Raw genomic sequence first — 25005 nt, 5'->3', positions numbered from 1 at the left:
TCCCTACATTTGTGTTCTCCTGAATAGCCAAAGCAATTAGAACCATGGGGGAAGAAAAAATGTAAGTGGTGTAGCTGCACTAGAAAGACTCATGTACCAGCAAAAATGTCACTTGCTGTAATTGCTTATTTTGTTTGGGAGAACAGATTTTCTTTTTTTTTTTAAATAAATTCTCCTGTTGATACAAATTATGTGAGTTGTATCAAAATACCAAAATGGTAGTGCTAGTAGTTTTGATTTACAAAGGAGCTGAGTAGGCAACTCTTGGTATTCAGGAGAGAAAGGCAGGTTTTTTTATTGGGAATCTGGTGATATTTTGCACTGGACTTCCTGTGTTGCTCTAGCTTGTCCAGTAGGCTGATAGTGTTACACCACAATATTTTAGTTCTGTCCTCATTTGGTTATTGTTAAGTAGAATTTAAGATGCAAAATGATTATATGTAACAAATTGTTATTTCCTGAAAGATAACTGCATCTTGTGAGTAGAGCCCGTGAGACTGACGGACAAACAGTTGTACTTGCAAAGTCAAACCTAAGCTTGAAAGGATGCCAGGATTTTACTCCCTCTTCATCTTCCCTTGACTCCCATGTTCTTTCTACTTGCAATTTCCTAACTCATGTCATGAATATAGACAACACAGGTATAGGATGTGTGTTCCACAGGTGGACTTGGCTGTAGTAAGTAAAATGGAGGAAACTGATGGCAGTAATCATGCTAACACCTTGCACTGAGTTTCAAGTAGCAAGCAGAAATGCTGCTTTTCTTCTCCCCCATCTCTATCTCTAGTCTGTTGTGATGGTCACTATGGTCACTAAAGGTAAACCTCCACTAATGCAAAGGAGGCATTTGCTTTTTGCCTAGAGGTCACAATCAGTGCATTTTATAAACACAGAAGATAAATAAATGTGACGAATTAAAAATGACACTGGTTGTCAGTGCATTAAATTTTCTTCCCTTTCCATTTCTTTTTAAGCTGTTGGTAACTCTCTTTTTTTGCCTTCTCTGGTGAAATTCTGTACCTATTTGTCTTACTGTCCAAATACTACTTCATAAGATTTGAAATGCTACCTTCTCTCTTGCTCGTTCTTTGTTTATATCATATTTTGTTGTTAAAATGCTTACATTCACTGTCAGCGTATTAGTTGTAACCTTTTATTGCTATTGATAACAATAAATACGTTAAGTAAATCTTCATTTTGCTGATCTCTTTGAGGAGGCATTGCATCAGCAGATTTTTGCAGTCGACAGGTGAGAGATTAGCAGGAGTTGACTTACAAAATTTTTTTTGTAGGACAGTAAGAATCATTGTCTTGCCAGAGAGAGATGTTTTAAAGGTACAGTTGCTTCAAAGGCAAGAGGTAGCCACATGGCTTGCATTGATATGGGATGGGAACGAGAAAGTAATTAAATGCTGGTTTTCTATGGACAATGGTTTGGAATTATTTAAGTTTAAAATAAGTCTATATTAACTACTGAATAGTTGAATACCAAAGTTTGTGGATAACTTGAGAATGCTATTCTGCCTTGCAAGTCAAGACATGGGCAGTTGCTTTGCAAAACTTGCTACTGCTTCTGGAAGGAGGGAAACTCTCACAGGGAGAAATTCTCAAATGATCCAATTGCTCTCTCTTTTAGGGTAACTGACAATACTATCACAGTCAACTAGTGCCACTGAGTGCCAGCGTGGTCCTAGATTGCAAGTGCAAGCACAAGTTGGGTATGAATGGAAAGGATGGAAACTCTGAACTTTGAGTTGCTTCCACTTTGTCTTCTGTCTCTTAATAAAGCTTAAAAAAGTACTTTAGAAGGGGTAATGCTGTTCAGTTATGTATGTGCTTAGCTAATTTTCCCTTTGTTCTTTGTGTCGTTTTCAGGAAAGCAGGTCTAATGAGGAATCAACAGATGAATCTGAGGTAAGCCTGCTTAAAATGCTTCATACTTGAATCTGTGTCAGTGCTAGTTCTTTGTCAGTATGGAGGGAAAAATACTACCTCACTGGTTGTTTTTAGAAGCTTTGCTGGTATTATATAGCAAGGAATGTTAAGCTGGGCTTAAATTATTAAAAAGGAGCTGTGATTTGCTATTAGAAGCTTCTTTATATATCAAAAAAATACACAATCCCCCCATTATAGTAAAATGACTTATGTTGAGACAAATTCACGTGGATGCACTTCTGTTTTGATCAAATGAAAATTTAATTGTCAGTATAATTATGTATGCAGTAATACTACATTCAAGTAATTCCTGTGTTATTAAGTAACTTCGTGGTCTACATTTAGTCATGGTCATTTCTGTGCTTGAGATGACATTTTGTCATAAATTGTCTCATGTTCTGGAGAGGTCTGCCTACCCTGCTGTAGGTGCTGGAAAAAGTGGTCCAGAGGTGAGGAGAGAAAGGGAGCTACAGAGGGATCAAGAATTTGTCCCCAAACAAAGTGTACTATCTCCAAACCTGCCATCATTGAAGGAAACATAAGAGATCTGGAAAGAGATACTTGACTTTAGTGTGGTCTAGGATGGCTACAGGAAGGAAGAAATAAGGGTGGTTGAGCAGCTTCAGTTGTGGCCACCAGCAAGGACAGATGATACAGAGCAGGGTATTACCTTGACAAAGTGTTTTCAGCCATTATGTATCTAAATGAAAGTGGCTCCTAGACTTCCAAAACTTTAATGGACTTGCTGTTAGGAAGATTTTCTATTCTTTACCTAGGGACAAATCTTCATGCTTGGGATCTGGGTTTAAGCACTAACCAGGCAGAAATCCTGATTTCCAAGACGGTGGCTACTGCAGAAACTGCAGTGGTGGATTTTGAAAAAATCTTTTTGCAGAGGATGGTGGCTTTGTTTCTTGTGGGATAGTTTTTTTCCCTCTGCCTTTCATGAGTAGCTATCTGCAGTGGCACTGTGAGAAGCAGGGATTTCTTTGGCCCTTTAATGTTGCTATGTGGAACAGCCACCTGGACTGTTTGCCCAGTGTAAAATGGTTTCATTCTGGATGTTGCTTTGTGATGTGAAGCACACACAGACAGTGACTGTGCAACGACTCAGTATTTAGTAGAATAGTAATCCTCTTAAGGGTTGACATTCACAGCATCGTGAACACCAATACTTACCTGCCCAGGCTTTTTTTTTTTTTCCTTTAAAGCCTATTGCAAGTGAGAGCTTGTTTTAGTGGCCTTTTTAATGGCCTTTCAACATTTCAGCCCATAGCAAATAAGTATTTACAGCAGAATTAATCATAAATGGGTTGCTAGGTTGTTGGGCTTTTGTTTGTTTTTACCTTAAGTAAAACGAGGCATCATGCAGCTTTCAAAAAATTGAAAGTCATACAATTTCAACAAGACCTTTGTTAAAGTTGATGTCTATTTTTAATGTTAATTTCACATGTATAGAGAAGTGAAAAGGAAATTTTCATACTGAGAATGTAGATGTTGGATCTAAAGAACAATCCAATTGTCATTCTAATGCCTATGAAAATGCTTTCCATGAGTTGTCTTTGAATAGTAAGTCCAGTCTGTAGTGTCTTGACACTACACAAGTAGCTGATGAAGTGAAACTTTGAAACCATGTACTTAAAGGAAGTAGTGAAAAATTTTCACAATCTTAGTGTTTACATCACTCATTAGACTATTTTTAATGATCATTCAGATAAAACCCAAAAATGGTGGTAGAATCACAATGTCTAAATGTTGTCAGTGCTTGTTTGTATTATTTGAAATATAGTCAGAGATAAGACTGAGCTGATGGCTTCACTCTTAGCTCTTGCGATCATAAAGTTGTATGATTTCTTTTGGGTGGCTCATAGTTGAATAATTATGGTGGCAGTACTAGAATCTGACACTCTAATCCTTGCAGCCTGTGTCCTGTTTTACACATGAAAAAATATAGTATTTATGGTGTGGGCTTTGTAGACATCTTATCATCATAGTAATAAAGATTTTTGCATATACAATTGGTCTTGCACTTAATTTAAATTCTTCCTATAAAATTAAAAATTATTACTATTGGTTTCAGAGGGCACATGACACATATCCAAGTTATACTATAGAATTATTTTCTATTGTGGAAGAAGGTAATTTTTAAATTCCTGTTTTTGATTAAATGATGTCCCTGTCTGAACTGGATGTGTAAACAAAATTCCCCCCGTATTTTTTACACTGCTGTGCCATTATCTTAATAAAGAATCAAACAGACGGTGGTTCCCTTTTGTGCAGCAACTCTTTTAGCATCATTCCTTTAGTAGCTCCTAGTAAATAAGATGCTAATTCTAACTTGCTACCTGCTTGGTTTGTTTTGAATGACAGGCTCTTTAATAAATGCCAGGATGCTTATTTGCACAGACTTGGTGGTAGAGCTTTATAATAGGTCTCAAATGTGGGAGTCTGCAAAAATTGTCTGTCCTGAATGTACGTCAGCTAAGAGCCCTTCATTGTAAGTTTGGTTCCAACTCTTGCTTCCCAGGAAATTGAGATCCTAAGGCTGCTTAAGTGTTTAATACTTTTCAGCTGCTTAAATCAGAATGTGTAAAATTCAGAGGTGTTAATTAGCAGAGACGGTGCATGTGCTCAGATGTTAAGCAGACCTTTCAGTGTGGAGATAGTGGTAGTTACTTGTGTCAGCGTTTGTAGAAATGTAATAGATCATTCCTGGTAACTACGTACAACTTACACTTTTATTTCATATCCTTATATATGATATTGGGTATTACAAGCTTTTTCTTTTCTTATAGACAGACTGCTATATATTTTACCATGATATAATGAGGAAACAGTATATCTAACACAGTCTTTTACTTCTCAAGAGAAAAAGCTACTTGGTTTGCTAAGTAATTCTACTGCAGTCTTGAAGCACAATTCTTTTCTTTTTTGTATCTTCTGGTTTTGGTTGTTTGGTTTTGTTTTTTTTAATTGTGCTTGTGAAGTATATTTGCTTTACTTCACCCAAACCTACAAATATGCTACATTTGGGGCTGAGCCTGAGCAGGTTTGTTTGGCTGAAAAGTCCTAGTACGGTGTGGTTTCATTGGCTTATTTAATTTTATTTTACAGCATCTGGAGCTACATGTTTGGACTGTCATATTTGATGAGATCTTAAAAATAGACAACAAAGTAATCTGACTTTTGGCTGTTTGTAAACTGTGGAGGAAAAAAGTCTGCATAAATTATGTACAGCCTAAATGTGAATTTCTGTTTTCAAATTAATTTTCTTCCTTGTGATATATCTGTTTCTGCAAAATCTTACTTTTCTCAGTTGAGCTGTTTTCTGTCAGGCAGATACTTATATTTTGCCAGCCAATTAGCAAAGATGATGCTAATAAATGTATAAGTAAATAGTTAAACGTTCTTCAGTAGCAGTGCAACATGGTGGTAAGGTGAGATGCACAATGATATTTTTCTTGCATTTGAGTTGATGCTGCTGCTCAGCTTGTAGTTTTGTCTTTGAAAGTTTTGCTTTTAATGAGAGAATCCTGTTATATTACATAATGGACTGTTGTGGAGTGATTTAAACAAATTTTTATTTTAATTTAAAACAAGTGATCTTTAGTTGAAAACAAGGGATAACTAGAGTACAGTAGCACGCACAACAGCATGTATTGCGAAATGTACCCATGAATCACTTGCATTCTATAAAGAGAGGAACTGGGTTTGTATCTCTTAATTCAAAAGAAAGCTTATTAAAGAGTCAGCTTGAGTCTCCCTGAACCTCCATGCTGCTCTGCACTGTATTGCTATAGAGTGTGTTTATTTACAGTGTGTTGTAGTTGCACAGTATGGCAGAGTCACCACTCATTATGTTACACTATGAAATCTTGTGAGGTCAGATGAATGTTACTTGTGTTTTCACTGTATATGTAGCACACAAAACATTGCCATTGATACTTAATTTGTACTGATAAAAGCGTATATAGCATCCTGGAAAACTGCGGGTCTGCGTAAGTTAGTAACAGTTATTTCAGGTAACTTGCATGTAGCAGAAGAATGTTTGGAACCGTGCCTTGGGGTCCCAGGACCTACAGCTTCTGTCTCAACCTCAGACTTCATGTACAGGTTAATTATGCTCTGCCTCTTTCTTGCCTGCGTGCCTCCCCCGCGCCCCGCCCCCCCATAAAATGGAGCAATAGTTTCCTACCTGTGAGAAGTAAAGAGAGGGTTTCAAACCCTATTTTTGAGTGTGAGGTACTGTTAAAATTAAAATAATGATGTATCAAAAAACAGAATCTTCCTACTTGATAAAGGAATCAAAGCTAAGTTATCATCCTGGAATTTGGTTAGTTATTTGTTAAAGTTTTCTGCTCCTTTCTAATTTACTGCTGGGCCTATGGGCGGATTGCCCTGGTCCAGTACATATCTTCTTTACAGGGACCACCTTTTCAAGAACAAGTGTCACTGGAATCAAAATGAGTGCTATGTCCCCTGAAATGATCCTGAGATTATGTAAGGAGTTTCACTGATTTTTTTTTTTTTTGTAGGTGCTGCATGCAGGGTAAATTTTTTGTTTTGTATTGTTGGCCTGTTAAAGGAAATAACCAAAAAAAAAAACAGGCAGGTGGGTACAGGTGTTCATTTTTTGCAAAAACTTACTAAAAATATTTTTTTTTAAAAAAAAGTTGCATTAATATTTGCATTGCTGTTTTTTTACTACGTGCTTTTGTGTGTTAGTCATCAGTGTTTGCGTATGTTTCCATTCTAGCACTTCCGTTTTTATATCTCCTGGTCTTCATTTTTTTGGGCCTGTTTTCTGATCTTTGATCACTGGTACCCTGTGAAAGGGATATGTTTGTTCATTTAGTTTATTCTTTTAGTTATTTAAACACTATATTAATAAATTCTGTGAGAGTTTGTACAGAGGAAAGTATTGTAGAAATTCTTGGTTAACCTAGTGCTCAAACAATTTATTGTGGTTTAGAAATATCCCTCACTGATACACTTTTATCACTGAAATTGATAGTGGTTTTGTTCTTTAAGGTTTTGAAAACTGATCAGAGCAAGAACACAGTTAGGAAACATGTAAGCCTTAAAAAGAGGCAACTAAAAAGCCTTGATGTTTTCTTTTCCTTTTCAGTGCACTCCAGATCTTAGCCTTGTAGGTTAGGTCTGGATTAGGTCAAAGCAATTAAATCATTTCAAGTAAATAAAGCATCTGGTAAAAAAGGCTCCTTGTCATACTCTGTTTCCATCAAAATGTTCTCTTAACATGGAGTGTGGAGCATTGAGCTGGAAGAAGTGAGCTCTTCTGTGGCTAGTAGCTTTTGAAGGGGCATCACCGTTGCAACAAAAAATAGATGGCTGAAAAGTAGATTTTGCTACTGTACCTCAGTCCTTGCCTTTTTTTTTGTCTCCTGTATGACCTTTGGCAAAGTACTTCTTTTCATCATGCCTCTTTTCCTTATTATTGAACAGCTCTACACTAGGTTGCCATTTTTCTCTTCCAGTTGTTTTAAAAATATAAAAATGGGAGAAAAATGCTCAAAAAGCATATTCTGTTTCACATAGCTGACCAATCTGAAGAGGGATTGCTTCCCCCTGCATGGCTTTAAGTGAAATTGGCCTTCTAAATGGAGAGAATGGAAGGAAAAGAGATATAAATTCCAAATAGAAAGTTCTCCTCCTTATTAATGAGAAAATGTATCATGCAAATAATTTATCAATTTGAGTCAGTAGGATGAGCATAGTAAATTATTTATTGAAGTTTAAATGGAATCTTTTTATACATTAATTTGAAAAACAAGTTTGCAGTGACTGGTAACTAACATTATAATATACATCGTTAGAGGATTGACTTGCAGGAAAAATGGATTATTGCTATATTCTTTTAATATCTTCTGGTTTTGAGTGAAAATTAGATACTTCATTTAATGAGCTATTAATATTAATCAGAAGTGCCTGTTCTATCTGTGTGTTGTGGAATACATAAAAAGTAAAAATGCTGCTGTACGTGCTACATAAATTAAATGCAATTGCAAAGCTAGTGTGTTAACAGAGTACGCAGATGTGGCTTTCCAAAATACTAAATGTATTCATCTGCGTGGAATAACACTCTGGGCTGGAAGAAGGAAAGTAGCAGGGAGATTCGTCTATTTACCATCTAGCTCTTCCACTGTGGTGAGCGGGTGAACTTTAAAAACTACTGTTCCCAAAACTGCACTGTACAGTTTTCATATGCAGTACATCACAAGGTGGCAACCGGGCTGCTTGAGTAGTGTTCATGGGGGAAACAAATGTTTGCCCAAGTTCCTTACTCAGCAAAAGGAAAAATACAAGTAGAAATGTATAGTTTCATTGAGATTTGAACTGTGTTTGGATTTTTCAGTGTTGGAATTGGATTTGGACGTGGAAGATAAAACAGCCTATCCTGTGCTGCCTCTGTATGGTGCACTTGATGTGGATGGACTGATCCTGTGCTTTTGAACACTGAAATGGATTTGAAAGTTTTCAGGTGTTCTTTGCCATGCACAAAACTACCAGTAAAATAAAATAAATTGATGGGAATTGAAGTCAAACCAAATTGTACTATATGGACTTTTTACTATTTTTTTAACATGCCATTTATGATGATTGCTCATGTGCAGTATGTCATCTGTGTGTTACTTCTGCTTCACAACTTGGCTGGTGCCCAGCTCCCTCAAACCTGTAGGAGTGAATCTTCACTTGGTGTTCCGCAAATATAGCGTGACATTCTGTATACCACAACAGTTTTGCAAAGAAATAAAATGCTCTCTGCTTTGCCTTTCGACTATTTGTCATTTCATACTGTGAATGCAGCCCATTTTGATACATATTCACAGGCAGCCATATCATCTTAATTCCTTGCTCCTGGTGTGTATCTGCATTTTCCCAAAGAGGTCAAGGTATTAGATAAATCCCTGCAGAAAATGCATGGGGAGAACAGAAAACTGCTGTGTGAAATTTTACCATTCTAATCTGTATTTGCCAATTTTACAGCCAGATACTGGGAAAGTATTGGTGATTTGCCTTATGAGGAATCATAAAGGAATTGCATGGGAGGTTATTCACTTCACTTCCTTCACTGAGCTAACATTATTGTATTTTCACCATAGAATCAGGGGAAAATATTTTTAGCAGCGTAAGTCACAGACGTGTTTTCATGGTTTAGAAATTTCAGTCTTCATGCCTTTTGTTGTTTCGTGTAGCAATAGTTGCAGAATAGAAACTAATTCTCCTACAGGTTGGAAACTTGAATAGGTTTTTAGTATTTATTCCAAATGATTGTAACATTTATTCCAAATTATACTAATTCTCACAAAGCCTGGGTTTATATAGAGTTCAAAATAGAGCAGCTGTGCTCTTCCACACTGTCCTGCAAGTGTTCTACAAAACTTGAGTAAATAATCAGGTCTTTTACAAAGGTAGTGATATGTCCTCTGTGCCTGCCTCAGTAATTTGCATCCTTGTTGAAGTTACTACCCAGGTTGTCACTTGAGATCAGTAATTTTATAATATGGCTCTCTTTTTATAGGAAATTGTTTGGGAGATTTTTTCTTTTTTTTTTTTCCTTTTCTTTTTTTTCCCTTTCTTTCCCCCCCCCCCCAAATTTTGGCTAAGCAGGCTAATAAACAAGACCAGAGATGTTTCTAGCTGTTACTCACTGTTGCTTTACCTGGTTTTGAACCAGTGACTTCAAGATAAAATGCTCTTTGTTATTCTCATTCTTAAACCAACTAATTTATTTTTTCTGCTTTGTTAAAATTTTCTTGTAGGAACAAACTTTTTATTTAAGTAATGGAGGAAAAGAGATTTATGTTCTCTCAGTAAGTTTTAGTCTCCAGAGGGTCTGGTAAAGTGGTCAATATTTAAATTCAGCACAGTAAATAAAACAACAACTTGCAATAAAATTGTGCACTACCTAGCAAACTGGGCTTTTGAAGATTAAAGGCCTTAGTCTGAGTTTTTCTTGGCATCCCTTTAGCGTTAGAGATTTGATTGCATTGAGAGAAATTGAGTCAGGATCCTAATCCTGAAAATAGCATAGGTAGTCCCTTTATCATTGAGACAGGAAGAGAAGTCTGGAAACCGTATCCTAGGGATGGAGAAACAGTAATGATGAATCTGCACTTTGCAATAGTTATGTATTCTTCTACTGTAATTCTCCTTGTTTGCTCTGTGTCACTTGTTTCTTCAGCACAAGTGGATATATCTGCGAAAACTGCGGAGGACGGAGTGCTTTCTTCTGGTTTGCTTTTGGATTTGTTTTTTCTTATAAAAGAAGACAGGGTAAGACCTAGAAATGGGCAGCAGGGAAGGTGTGGTGTTTGCATCATTTTAGAACACAGGACTCTTCTTTAGAAAGCAAATATGGCCAGATCTACTTGAAGATCTTTAATACATGACTTTGAGGTGTTACAGTTTTAAGGATGGAATGGACTTTTAAATTGCACTTTATGTGTTTCTTGATTATACAAAGTAACAATCCACTACTATTTTTGCAACAATGAAAACATAAATTCTGGCAAATCTTTGTGTTCTGAGTTTCCAGCTATTCTTATCAGAAATAGGGATTCTTTAAATTATTTTTCAAAACCAGTGTTTAGGTTCCAGTTGTTGTGAGAAGAAACCTGAGTTGGGCTAGGGGTTTTTCTAACTCCCATATCAGAATGGTGGGCAACAGGTTGTCCTGTGGGCGGTTTCCTTCAAAAATGGCAGTGTCAGAGGCAAACATGAAGAAGTCAGATATTACAGTGGAAGAAATTTGAGTAAATAACTATGTCTTTTACAAAGATAGTGATATGGCCTTTTTGCCTGCCTCAGTAATTTACTTCTTTTGACAAATTTGACTTCTAAAACTTTCCAAAGGCAAACCTTCCTCCTCCCACCATTTCTGGCCAGAACTGGTCATCATCTTCAAGTAGGGTGAGCTTTCCAAATGGTGCTGAGGAAGAGTAAGATGCTGCTGTCACGCATGCACAATGCAGGTCAGGTTACTCAAAGTTGCTGTCGGGAAACAAAAAGCAGGTTTGCTTTTGGGGTAGAGGGAAGTGGACAAATGTCCAAAAATATTCTTTGATACCTTCTTATATCAAATAGATGATACACCAATTCCAGTTTAATATATGGGGTTCAAAGCTTTTACCTCTCATCTTTAAAGTATGAGTGATAGATAATCTGATGCCTGCAATCATAAGGTAAGAGTGGGATTTATGAAGACTGTTTTGTGACTATTAAATAGGAATATAACAAGGAAGAGGGGGAGAAGGCCGATTTACTCCATCACAGGTATAACCAAGGTGTTGTCATACTTAAAATTATGAGCATGATAAGCCGTTTAGTAGATAAAGATTAGGAGTTTTTCTTCATTTTTGTGTTCTCAAAAAATAAAACAAAAAACCTATTCAATGTTATTACCAAATAATACAGAGACTTTAAAACATGATCTGAGATGGAAGTTGAAGGGATCTCCAAACTGTGTTGCAACATTATGATGTTACTTCCTTAAATTCATCAACAGACATTAGCAATTTGTTACAACTTGCCTTTTAATATTTTCTAAAACTGTTTTAAGAATATTAATCCTCCTGCATGTGTTATGTCATGTGTTGCTCCCATGTGATGTTTTCACTTGTAGCAGAATTTTTGCTTAATTTTTTAATTCACTAGCCATATTCCCATGTATTGCAAATGGGCAGTATGTTCACTTGCATGTGTGAACCCTGAATTAGTAAAATAAAATTGCTTTTTCCTTCCATGTATTTGTAGAACATCTATGCTGTTAAGGCATGGAAAGAGGACGTGGAAATACAGGACAGTAATTGTCTGCATTTACGAATCCTTTTGCTCAGTGGTCAGTCTTGATCTCTGTCTCCCTGAGTGTCTGTGAGTTGGTGTGGGTGTGCTGCTGGGATGGGAGCTGTGCTCTGCTTCTCCTTAGATCCAAATTTAGTGTATTTGCTGAGCTATTCATGCTGGGTTCTGGTGTCTTGTGAACAGCTGTTTCATGCCAGGCTGTAAGCAGTCATTAAAAACTCTGTATAGGAAAGCTGCTCTGCCATGAGGGTTGCCTGGCTGGAAGTGAGGTTCCACTGGAGGGTGTGATGGCTTTGAAGAGTAAGAAAATGGGGGTCCTGGCAGGCACACTGGGAGGTGTTGAGGTTGGGGTGGGAGTCCAGGCTGGGAGGGTTTGGTGAAGCGTTTGAGGGGAGTTAGGGCATCAGCAAAGGTCCATCTGAGGGTTGCCAGGGGACGAAGCAGAGCAGGTTTGGAAGGGGGAGGCTAGTGGAGGGCTAGGTTATATTTCCTCTTGCTCCTGAGGGTTCAGGACTGTGCAGTCTTAGAAGTGGAGATTAAGTGTTACACTGGGAGCCTTAACCTGTTGGTTTTGGATAGTTGGATTATAGGCAGGATTGACGGGTGCTCTGAAGGCAGGCCACCCCTTCAACCTCCATCTGATGTAACATTGTGGCGAGCAGTCACTCGTTTCCTTTTCCATTGGCATCCCAAAATCCAGAGTAGCCCCATCAGCAGACCCAGCCCTGCAGAGCTGCAGTGAAGAATTGCTGTGCCTGCATCTTGCCTTGCCCTCCAGACCAGGCTGAAGAAACTGCTCATTGTCCTAGCTAAGCAAGGATGTCTAAACTGAAGCAATATTTCCAGGATGGAGAAACTATACAGTTTGTCAGGCCTAATTACTGCCTTTAGGTACAAAAAACATGGGAAGTCTCAGTGTGTTAGCATACAGCTATTAGAAAAAGTATTTGTGTGAAATACGGTAAAGCGGGAAGTGAGAAATAATGCACATGGATATTCCTGGAGTGGTACTGGGAATATGGAGATTTGTGTCTGGTCATCTGGATTACCAGATTATCTGGGCCACATTTAGCCTAAATATGATCTGGGTAGAGAGAACTAAAGATGACAGATTAATGCAATAGTGAACCTGCTTGTCTGAGGGACTCGGTGTTAGGCGAGTATTTTCTCTGAAGAATTTGGGGAGAGGGGTTTAGCAAACCTAAAGTCAGGTTCATTAATAAATCAGTGCTTCAGTATCTTTTGACCCTGAATGAAGGGAGATAGTCAGGTCCTAACAAAGGTCTGGGATCTGAACTGGAGAGGATAAAGACTGAAAATAATCATCATTTCTTTACCAGGCCAAAGGAGGCATTACGACCCATGTGGTACAATTTCCAGGTGTGGTAATGAGGTGAAGGTTAAAAAAAAATTTTAGCTGTGTCTTTTGTCGGGTAGTACTTGGTTATATGGAAATCTTGTGACAGTTATCCTAAAGTTTGTAAGGTGCTGCTTGGGCCCCCTTCTCCAAACTGAGGTTTGCACAGCCTCCTCCCTGGTGCAGTCCTGCCCTCCCAGGCAATGCTGGTGATAAGAAGGGTTTGCGGATGGCCTGGAGGCCACGGGGGTGGTGTAAATCCCCACTGATGATGCATCTGTCAGCAGTGTGGTTAGAAGTCACCCATTCCACTTCTTAGCAGGGTACCAGCCACTTGGATAAGTACTCATTGCTCCCATGTCAATTAGTGGATTTGCAGAGGAAAGTTCCTTCCCAGTCCACCGTCCCACAAGGCCCTCAGAAACAAAACTGAGACAACCAGTCTGAGCCCCTGATTAAGACATCATTTCCATAAAAAAATTAACAGTTGGAGATGGTTATGCTTTGGGTAATACATGATCTTGGCAACTGAGTTTGCTGGGTTTTTTGCTGCACTTTGTGCTTCTGTACATATAGAAGAGAAGTAAGTAATTCTCCCTGGAGACTGCATTCTGGGGCTTGAGGTCTTTTTATGTCAGGTTTTTTTTGTATTTGTTGTTGAATTTCTGTAATAAGTGAAGCTGCCCCCCGCAGAGCACTAAGGATGTGTTTATTCATTTTTGCATAACTGAGGATGTTCTTGTGAACCTTTATTTTAACTCAAAATAAATGGACTCGGTTTCTTTGGTTCTACTGAAGATTTTCACATTGTTTGTAAACTAATAATTCTGGAGCTCTAACTAGTTTATTTTTTTCTTCTGCGTATTAGTGATGACTGTTTAAATAAATAAAAATGCTGATTTCATAGTAGATTCAATGTGGGTTTCCAAAGATCTGGCCTGTATTAAATGTCAAAAAAAGTTACTCTCACAAATTGCTAAGTAGCCTCTTCTCACTTTTTAGCAGTAATATTGGGTTTGCACTTTGGCAGCAGAGTGGGTTTTCTTTTTTTTTATTATTTTTTAAATGAGATTTTAGAATGTGTCCTAAACGTTAACTATTTGGATACAGAGAGGCAGAGCTTTTTTAACGGCCTTTAAGCTAGGAGGAAACAAGCTAATTTAACATTTTTCGTATAATCTCTGAAATTGATGTGAACTTGAAAGAAAGCATGAAAAAAATGAAAATGAGCTGTGGTTTTTTTCTTTGTTTGTTTTGTCTTTTTGTTCAAGACATGGCCTTTTAGGAAGGCCTGTGACACTGGGGCCTTGTTGCAGTAGGGTGTGAGTGTAGCTCCTTTGAAATTGCTCGAGTGATGGACCTCAGGTATATTTGTATTTGAGTTTAAATGCTTTGCAAGGTCAAAACTTGCAGGTGTAAACGAGGCTGTAATGGCCACGTATATTAATTGGAATTCTAGCTGGGACTGGACGGAAAATGTGCAGCAAAGAGGAAGGGCACTTGCTTTATAATGTATGCACCGTTTATTTCCATAAAGGCTTTGAAAAACTTTGAGGGCAAATTGTGCAGGAAGGATGACACTTTGCTGTCAGTGCCCGTAACATAATTAGAGTATCCGCAATCGGTAGAGCATGTAGTTCATGTGACAGACTGTCCTGTGGGCAGATCCTCTGTTGCAGGAGCAAATGTGGGCTAATGGAATAACTCTGGGAACTGCCCACAGGTTCCTTCTGGAAATTTTCTTTGTGAGGACTGATTTCAGATTTTTTTTTTTTTCTACTTGCAATTCCACCGCAGTTGTTCCTGTAGGCAAAGCTGGGAAAGACAGGGCAGAATATCTGAAGAAGGTTCCAAACCTGCATTCAGAAAGGCATATGAGCATCCCTCGCAGTGGCACTGGCCTTCCGAAAGCTTATTGCACGTTTGCAGCTCTCCTCAGTTTTGTAAATCTGCTCCACAAGAAGAGTTGGTAGTGAGTTTCAGACCTACTAGGTGTTAGGTGTGGGAAGAGGAATTTGTTTTCAGTTCAGGAGATCAGCAGTGACAAATGAAAGAGCTCTTAGTAGGAAGGGATTTGTATTAGTCTTACTGGTTAATTTAGAGTATTTCATCCAATTGGAAATGTGCTTTCAATAGGAAATGTTTATGGATACCTGTTCTTTAGAGGTTCTTTAAAGCATATTTTTAGCAATTTGACTGCTAGCTTCAGCAGTAAAAGGCAAGTAGAAAACTAAATGGAATATGAGTTTCAAATTAGCATTCCTGTGGTTGAAAAATGGTCATTATTTATTTTACAACACCACGAAGGTAGCTTCCTCCTGTCAGCTCTGTGGGTCTCCGTCCCTTTCAGAATTTAAGGCTGCCATATATTTCTTTTTCTCTTAATACATTTGACAAGAATTTCAAAATTCAGTGTTGTTGGGCTTGTTTTGCTTTGGGTTTTTTTAGGCAGAAAATACAGAAGAAGTATTAAGCGGTGGTACAAGAAGCAGTGCTATAAAATTTCTTTTCAAATGTTTAGAATCCTCTAGGATGGTTTAAAGGACTTCTCTTTAATTAAAAGTGCCATACACTTAGTAAAAATCCATGTTAGTTGAGAAATTGATTCTTGCCCCCCCTCCCCTCCCCCCTCCCCTTAAAAAAGGAAAGCTGTGAGTTTTCTTCTATGGGGTAAATGTCACTCTGTTTATATCTTAGCTTTGCTGCAAGTCAAGGCTTGTACTATTCCTCTAGGTTGTCATAGAAACACAGCTAACTGTCATCTCAACTCAGGCTACCTATTTGTAGGTTTTCAGGATTATTAAAATTTAACAAAAATTATTGATTTGCTTTTTATTAACACTGGCTTGTGTTTGCTTTAGAAGTTCAGACTGCATAAAAGCTTTTCCTGATAGAAAAATACCTTTAAAATTATTAAACTCTGATACTCTGAATAAGAGATCATCAAATGCATTTAATATATGAGGTAGCATCTGACGCAGTATTTTTGCAAATCACCTTTTTGATTTTGTTTTGTATACAGCAAGGTCCCCCCACCCCGTTTCAATTCACCTTCTAGCTTGACTTTTACTTAGCATAAAAGATACCTGTCAAGAAAGCGTGAAATGGGTACATCATCGTGCCTAATATTTGAAGTTATCATTTTATTTACTTTTTTTGAAGCCTGGCAGAATGCTTCGGTGCACTGACTTTTGAAAGTATATATTTTTTTTGTATATCCATGTGCAGGAAAAATTACTTAGTTTTCACTCATAAATAAGACAGGCAAAACTTATTTACAGTAACTTTATCTAATGGTCCATGGATGAATGCTTTTATGCAAACTACTCAGAGACTAGAATTAACTTTCCCCGTTGGTTGCACATTTGATGTCCAGACTCTAGCAACATGTGGGATCTTATAAAAACTGGATGACTGGAGTACAATTTTTACTTTTATGAATTTATTCAATGATTACCCATGCATTTCAAGTGTAATCTTTTTAAGCAATGTATAAAATGTGGTAAGGTATTAATTGCTGTAAAATGGACGCATACTTCCTTACACCCTCCTTCCACCACATGTATGCTTCTTTCTTTGACTTTTACCTCCTCCCTCTAACCCTGTAGTCATTTATTAAGGATCTCTAGGCACAAGGAATTTGGCTGATTGATATACAGCCCTGTAATTTGACATTGTCATTCTGTCTAGTAACAACTTTGTTCAGTGTAAGATTTACTGAATAAAATTGTTTCTTGGTGGACATTTTGACACCTCACTTCAGACTGCTACACCATGGACTGCTGACATCCCTATATTAATCTCATTTGTATTCTGTCATAAATCTCTCAAATAACATTTTAAAAGGGCCTCTCTTTGCAGCGTATTTATGTAAGCATGGGGCTAAATATTGAATGTTTCCATAGGTCTGTATGGCTTTTATGTGTTTTGTATGAGGGTATGTACATATTACTGTGTGTGATGGTAGCACGCGTAGTAAATGGCCTTAATATTTAACTTGGGAAAGACTGGCTTTAGTACTCCAAAGGCAGATTAAGCAAAATATGTTTTATTACCATGTTAACATGTCTGTCTTCCAAATTTATTTTTCACATCATTAGCTACAAGAAAATGTTGCACAAATACAGTTCTGCCATAGGCTGACACTGTGCATTTTTATTTTCTATTCTAGGGATTGGAAAGCAGTGGTTGGTGGGAAGTAAAGGCGGTCCTTTACTAGAGCACCGCACTGGTATATTCTGGTTGCTTAGGGACAAAAGACATGTTTTATGTGGGAAACACACTCAACATTGGTGTGTTCATTAGAACTTACAGTGAGTGTAGGAGACTATTATTGCAGGTATACTGTTTGCCAGTGAGGACCAAGGGATATATATGGGTTTGTGTATGTCTGTGCATGTATAATATTAACTGAGGCTTACTGAAGCTTATTAAATCTCGCTTTGGCATTGTACTTCGGTAGACCATCTGTTACAGATAGATGCCTATGACCAGAGAGCCATTTTGCACCTTGGATTTTCTTTTCTTAAGAGCTAAACATGTTGGGTGTTCTTTGATCAATGAATTTGCTGCTTGTGTTTTTTAGCTCAGTCTCCTTTCTCCTCACTCTGTGCCATTTGATGCATTATCTTTCTTTGCATCTAAGTAGTGATTGGGTGATAATACCTAACATGCTTGAAAAGAAAAAGAGAGGAAGTTCGGTATTTACCAGAAAAAGTTCCTAACGTGCAGATGATACGGCGATCCATAGGAATACGCTGTGTCCAGATCCTTTTCCCAGACAGTTTTGCAACAACGTATTTATACTCTTTTTTTTTTTTAAACGTAAACCCATTGATGCGTTTTATACAATTAACTTATTCCTAGTGGATTCTTTTTATTTTTGTTCACAGCATTTTGCCTCTATCGTTCCTACAGAGGTGCAGCATCTTGTAAAGGTCTTAAAGTTTCTTGTAACCTGCATGCTTCAGCTGAGAGTTAATTGTGGCTACAGTGGCACACTTTATTTTATCATCATCCGTTTTTCCATATCCATCCCTTTTATATTTTTCTTCTAAACTGGGAATGGCTAACTTTATGTAACAAAGTACACATGTACATTTTTTCCTGCTTTTTAGATATCAACTAAGTGCCTCTTACAGCTGAATTGATGCGCTGCTATACAGTCTTTGTTTGCACCCAGAACTTTGGAGTAAAAAGAGAAATCAATAACAAAAAACCACAACCCAAGCCCCCTCCAATGATAAAAATGTGAAAGTTTGGCTTTTGATTGTAATGGCTGTTGTTAAGAGATAATAGTGATCCATCTTCGCCTGTTGCTGTGTGATAGTTTTGGGGTATCTTTTAATTTGTTTTTATTTAAAATAAACTTCTAAATGCTTTTGTGTTTTTTTTCTCGTGCTCCCTTTTCCTTACACTCTTAAAAATTTAGGAAGATGAGAGTGAAGAAGAACCTAAGCTGAAGTATGAACGGCTTTCTAATGGAGTGACTGAAATTCTCCAGAAGGATGCAGCCAGCTGCATGACGGTGCATGAAAAGGTATTACTTGACGTTGTGGCAGAGATAGAACTTCTGCTTGGTTTGATGTATTTATCTGTGCTTATAATGCATCAGTATATTTCTGTGTAGAAGTGCTGCCAAATCTAGAGGTGCAGTGCAAGCCAACGCTAATATAAACAAAATTCATGGTAAACTTCTGTTGGACAGTGCACACTTTCTCAGTGAGAAAATGAGGTGAGAATTCAAGGTGGAGTGATTTGTTAGATGGGATGTTTACATAAGCTACTGGGAAAATGCTCACTTGATTTTAATTATGAACAGTTTTATGAACTAGAATTGGGATACAGTCCCAACTTTCCTTTATTCAGAAAGGAAATTGGCATATACTGTGCTTATTTGTACAGCCTGAATCACTGAAGACGGACTTGATCATGCTAGGGGCCACCTTAGCATATATTCAGCTGTGGAAGACAGCCACGTTTCTGTTAATACAGCATAGAATAAAGTAATTACAATATTCCTTTTTAATTTGGTCGTTTGTTTTTTTTTTTTTTGGGGGGGGGGGGGGGGGGAGTGTGTGTCATACTAACACTTCCCTATTCCCCTTCCCTGATTCAATATGTTAAGAACAAGGGGAGGGAATGCACATGCTTTAATATGGTTTAGGTAGGTTTGAGACCTACAAGAGAATGAAAGGGAGAAAGTGATGGACAATGGCAAATAAAGAAATTTTACAAAGAATCATTCCTTTGTTCTTAAAAGTAAGAAACTTCATATGTTTCTTTAGTGATTTAAACAATTAGGTTTTTATTTTCTGAGTTTTCTTCTCTTTTATAAATACCAAATAACATTTTAAAATATTGAGGAATGCTGAAGAGCATCTGAAAGTATGAGTTAATGATTTGTCAAGTAACTATTAGTATGTAAAATGTAATAGCTGTTTTCTGAATGTATAATTTTTCACAGCCAGTAATAGCTGCTTAACAGTTACTGTTGAGGGATCTATCTCTATTATTTGGCTATATTTTTAGATTGACTTGTGCTGTGTTTCTTTTACTCAAAGGACTGTTGCCATGGCTCAAGAGGCTCTTAAGATGAAGCTTGTATTTTAACTGTGCGAATGAAAACAATAAGTCTTTTTAAAATGTTTTTTGACAACTTAGAATTACGCAGATATTTGGAAAGCTGGCAAGCATTTCCTCCTGGTGTGTGGCCTGTTTGTGTTACCTTTTTTTCCTGAGCCTCAGGTAAATTTTGAAAGCCAAAAGATGAACAGGATTTTTCTATAAGGATGTGTACAGATACAGCTTTAACTATAGTGTCACAAAGAGTGACAGTACAGGAAAGCTGTTTAAGTATCCCAGCGCTTTTAGTTTTCCAGCAAACTAGATACACTATTTATGAGAAGGATCAATATTGTTAGAAGCCAGGTACTGGAGTCTTTTAGGAATAGGTCTCTTACAACAGAGAGCTTAAAAATGAAGCTGGGTTATAGGTTTTGCAAGGGTGTTCTCTGTTTTGTTCTGGTTGTTTTTTTTTTTTCTTCCCCCTGCAAGAGCCGGAAAAGCCCTGCTGAAGAGTCATCATTAGAAAAATTATACAGTACTATGTAAAATATGCCTATGATTAAAGCAGTTTAACTTTGCTGGGAATCCTGAAAATCTGGCTTCTGTATTCAGACTAATTTCCCCCCAGAATTATTTTTTTTCTTTTCACTGCTAAAGCATCATATTTTCACCAGGGTTGCTGTCTGCACTGGATGACTAATCGTCATGGCACCTGGTGCATTCAAGCAGGCCTGTGCAGTGGAATAGTCATACCTAGTTATGTCTGCACACCTGATGTTTTATTAACCAGTATTGATTTTTTTACCCGGGGGACTTTTTTCTTCCTGAAAAAAGGCAACCTTGCAGGAGTGAAAGGCATTGCAGGGGATGAATTTCTAATGAACCCCTTCTTTCCCTTTTTTGACTCCTTTTAATGTAGCTTCATATTTTAAGTGCCTGAACTGAAATTTCATTTTAAGCAATTCCATTTTGATAAATCCTTTTAAACCTTGACTTTCTGTAAGGTTATTTTTTAAAGATTGTGCTGCCTGACTGACACGCTTAGCAGTGCCTGTAAATTTGAGCATTTCATTATAGGTTGCAATGAAGCATGCTCACATGCAGTGAAATACAGAGAACTGAGGAGCCTAGACTATTTGAGTAATGCTGAAAGGAGGGGGGGATAAAAGAAACCTCTGTCACAAATCAAGTAGTACCGAAGTTCTTCCTTTTCTGTTTAGGTGTAGTTCACATGGTTCAATTAACAGCAGATCTCTCAGAATCAATTCCCTTCCTGTTTGTATCAAAATAAGTTTGTGATAGCATGCATTTGTGTGGACATTTCTTTATTTTGCTACTGTTTTTCAGAATTAAACTCCTGAGATTTCCAAGGAAAAGTGTATTTGCCTCGAGAGTGTTACTATGAGAAGGAAAGCAAACCCAGTGGTTATCTGTGTGCTTAAATGCACTGTCAGAGACCTTCCATAATTCAGCAGTATTTTACCAGTGGCTTACCGGTGGCCTTTTGCTGTGTTTAATGTTTTGGTTTTATGTTAACAATGAAGGAGAATTAAAAATAAAGCCCAAAGGAAACCATTATGATTGAAACAAAGCTGCAGAAAGGATCTAGGAACTATTTCAGATCTGTGTTGGTCCTTACTTTCATGCTGCATTTTTAATTTGCTGCCACAGTCTATCAGACAGTGTGTACGGACTGCAGACACACCATTAGTTGTCAGTGGATGAGGGTCCTCATGACTCATTCTGACAGCTAACTTGCACTATCATAGTAATACGGGCTTGAAGCCCTGTTTTACTCGTTAGGTGCAGTTAAAACAAGCTTTGTCTATAGAAGGTGGTAGGGTTTTTTTCCCCAGTGCTGCTAATCATTAATCTGCTAAACATCCCAGAGTTCATTTAGCATTGCTGTAGTTTTGGTTGTGGTGTCTTTGTGTTTATGTAATCAGTCTCTTTCTTTTACAGTTTTTGGCACTGGGAACACATTATGGCAAAGTTTATTTACTTGATGTCCAGGGGAACATCACACAGAAGTTTGATGTTGTAAGTATAGGCATTATTCAGAACACATCTACTTGGATGTAAAAAATTCTGCGATGCACTAAGTAATAAATAAGTTAATGCTCTTGCTACACCTGAAATTTTACTAATGCATTTCAGGAACTCCCTCCCCATAACATAAGAGGTGGTGTATGGTCCTTGCAAAAAGAAGTTACACTGGATGGTTTTGTGATGAGCACATCTCAATTTACATATAATAAACTTTCTTCGTGAAGACAGAGGAGGAAATACATATTTATGATTGTAAATGGCTATTATTAATTATGTAACCCAGAGGCTTGTGACTTCCATAAGCCATGAGCCTGCTCATTAGGTGACTATTGTCAGTTGTTAGTGTGTGCACTATCATCTTATCTAGTTGCCACAAGTAATTGAAAATTGATTGATTGCCTTGTGGTTCAGGTTATCTACTGCAAATATATAACGCTAATATTTTATGTGAATGTTTTGAAGCTTGGACTCTTAAGTGATTGTATTGATTGAAGGAGAAGAAGCAGACTTTTTCCTTATTGTGGTTCTTGATGTTAGAGGATGAATGAAATGCTAAATTTAAAGCTCTGTTCTAGAGTATTAAATGTTCCTTTTAATTGTGGATATTTCTTGATTTTTGTTTTGTTTTGTTTTTTAATATCTCATTTTCAAACTCCCTGTCTTCCACAGGAGGTGGGAGGAAGAGAACTACATTTTTTTTTTTTTCTTCTCCTGGCATTGTCACAAAATCTGGTAGCCAAGCATTGTTTTTTCACAGCAGTGTCAGCACTTGTCAGAGTATCCATCACAAGATGTTGGCATGTTTGCAAAGAGAACGTATGTTCTAAAGCTGACACAGCTAGCTGCATGGGAGGGGTGAAAGGTTTTGTTTATATTTTTGAAAAATCTAATTATGCAGTTGTGCAAGGCAGGGGAAAAAAGTCACAGCCAAAACCTAGACTCCTAGGCACAACCTTTGGAGGAAATTTTATATATAGCATTGGTCAGATTGACAATGACCTTACTGGGTATTAATGAAAGACAGGCTAATTATGTTCTTCTGTTTCTTGTAACTTTGTATGTTCATCAGCCCCACAGAGGAGATGCTGACTGCATTTCAAAAGAGGAAAAACTTTTGGTGTCTCCCTTACAGTTCTGATTACTTTACATGTATGCTACTTGATAAAGATACAGTTTCTTTCTCTCCCAAGTAATCCATTTGGGGCAGGCCAGATTAAAGTGTACCTGAATTCTTTTCTTCTATCTCTGCAGTAAAAGACTGACTCAAAGACTCACTCAAATGAAGTGGAGATTTTCTATTGAGTCAGGCATTAAATGTCTTAGACTTGTATTCGTTCCACTCTGTGTCAGGTCCTTGGAAGAGTTCATTTGTAGAACTCCCATTTTTTTCCCTAAGTGCATCACCAGCGCCCTGTTCTCCCACACTGGTTCTGAAAGGTGAAATCCTCCTCTTTCTGTAAAAACTTAGGGCACTGCCTAGGTGTAGAGCAAGGAACAAGGGGACCTGTTGTCTACTAAAGACGATAAAACAAAATCCTGCATCCTCTTTATACCCACCCATCCAAATCTGCTATTCTTTTCGTTGCTTTTCCTTAATAAAAAGTCCTACCAGTGCCTGCTGGGAGGGTGGTTTCTTATGGTGAAGTTAAAGTTGGGCTATATAAACCACTTTCTGCTCTACAGTGTTTACTTGGGTATCCCTTTTCCAAACTTGACCTGCTTCAGGATGAAGATTTTTGTGCCGTGTCTTCTTATAGAGATGGCAATGATTTCTTTTTAAACTATTGTTTGAGTACAAACTGCTTTTTGAGATGGAGAATAGGAAAAAGAAATGTTTCTTGGATTCTATTCTTAATGTTCCTGTCTCTTTTTGTAACGTACGTGTCTCCAGTGCAACAGATAAATTATATCATGGATCAGGTGGAAAGGGTGCTTCTTTTTTTCTTTTTTATAGTTTGAAGAAAAATAATTTTGATCTAGGACCACTTGCCTTTAAAAGAAAAGCTTTCCAAGGAACTAAATGTTATAGAACAGAATGGGCTGCCTATGTGAGAAACAAAGCAGCTCTGTGACATCCTTGGCTGCTTAAACAGAGAAGTTCTCTGAATGAATGTTGTTGGCTGTTGAACCTGTAGACAGTTTATTCTGAACTGGCTGCTATATGTCAGATTATTTTCCTTCTAACTGAACTTTTCAAGATCTTGGACTGCAGACTAGAGGCATTGCTATCAAAATGTTTAGTGGGGACTTTCTTCTGTTCTCTCCTACCAATGTCTGTTTACTGTCTCTCCTCCTAGGAGATTTGCATTAGAGCATTGCCATATTGTAAATCCCAAATAAAATCCTTTCTTGAGAAGAAAGTGAGTCACTTCCTGAAGTCCTATAGATGCAAAGCATTCCTTGTAAATGCGCTGGGGCAAAGAGTATTTTCTCTAGTGGTATTTTCTCTGGTTCTTTGTTGGGTCCAAAATGAGCAAATTCCTTCTGTGAAGCGTTTCCACTGGTGGAATGGCAGATACGGTTTTACCCTGAAGTGGTAAATGGGAGAAGTATCTGTTGTTACTAATTTCTGGAAATCAGTAGTGTATAAAAATTGTTCTGAGTAAATAAAATAGTCTCTCATTAAAGAGCAAGCAATATTACCACTGAAATCTTGTAATTGTTTGCAGTAAACAGAGTACCTGGGGAGTGACTTTTACAAATTTTTCTTTTTGAAAGAATCTTTTCAGCAGGTGTTTTCTGTCTTATGGGATGGCAGAAATTAATAGTAAGGATAGCAACATGAAGCCCTTTGTCTGGAAGAAATCAGTTATGTAATTCAAGGGATTGTTCTGCATTTGAGTCTTTATCTGTATTTTTCAGGGATTTGTTTTTGTTGGTTTTTTTTTTTTTTTAAGGCCAAGTTGGGAAATAAAAAAATTAATTACTTTTCTATACATCTAAGTCTTTTAAATGTGTAAATAGAAAAAACAAAACATACACAGGAAACTTTAAAAGTCACTAGATGTGAAATAGTGTTAGTATGTGAAATAAACCAGAATGGAGAGAGGGGTTTTTATTTTAACCTTTTTTTAAAATTTATTTTAATGGGAAGTTCATCTTAAGTATATGTAGAAAATACCATTACTGCTACCATAGTCCTCTTGATTTCCATTTTTCTTTGCTAATCTCAGGTAACCATGTTCAATAATATAAATGGGCTTGGAAATTAAGAAATAAGAATTTTTGTTTTTATAATAAATAATTTATTTTCCATATTGGCTCACATCTGG

The 25005-nt window shown here is 37.3% G+C and overlaps 1 protein-coding gene across 2 annotated transcripts in view; it reads left to right on the top strand.

The window, feature by feature from the left end:
• Nucleotides 1–1889: 1889 nt before the first annotated feature.
• The window catches only part of VPS41 (vacuolar protein sorting 41 homolog (S. cerevisiae)), a 107251-nt gene continuing 84135 nt past the window's right edge, over nucleotides 1890–25005 (top strand). Inside the window, exons 1-3 of one of the 2 annotated variants that reach the window (XM_009580587.1) lie at nucleotides 1890–1914; nucleotides 18549–18656; nucleotides 21647–21724. In XM_009580587.1, coding sequence (XP_009578882.1) covers nucleotides 18639–18656; nucleotides 21647–21724 — 96 coding nt within the window. In that variant the 5' untranslated portion in view covers nucleotides 1890–1914; nucleotides 18549–18638. Of the gene's footprint in view, nucleotides 1915–18548; nucleotides 18657–21646; nucleotides 21725–25005 lie in introns of those variants that run through there. The other variant, XM_009580588.1, reaches the window with a different exon arrangement.

This window comes from Fulmarus glacialis, unplaced genomic scaffold (genome assembly GCF_000690835.1).
Source record: "Fulmarus glacialis isolate BGI_N327 unplaced genomic scaffold, ASM69083v1 scaffold7556, whole genome shotgun sequence".
Taxonomy (NCBI): domain Eukaryota; kingdom Metazoa; phylum Chordata; class Aves; order Procellariiformes; family Procellariidae; genus Fulmarus; species Fulmarus glacialis.
Note: the sequence above shows the minus strand (reverse complement) of the source record. Positions and strands in the feature narration are given on the sequence as shown.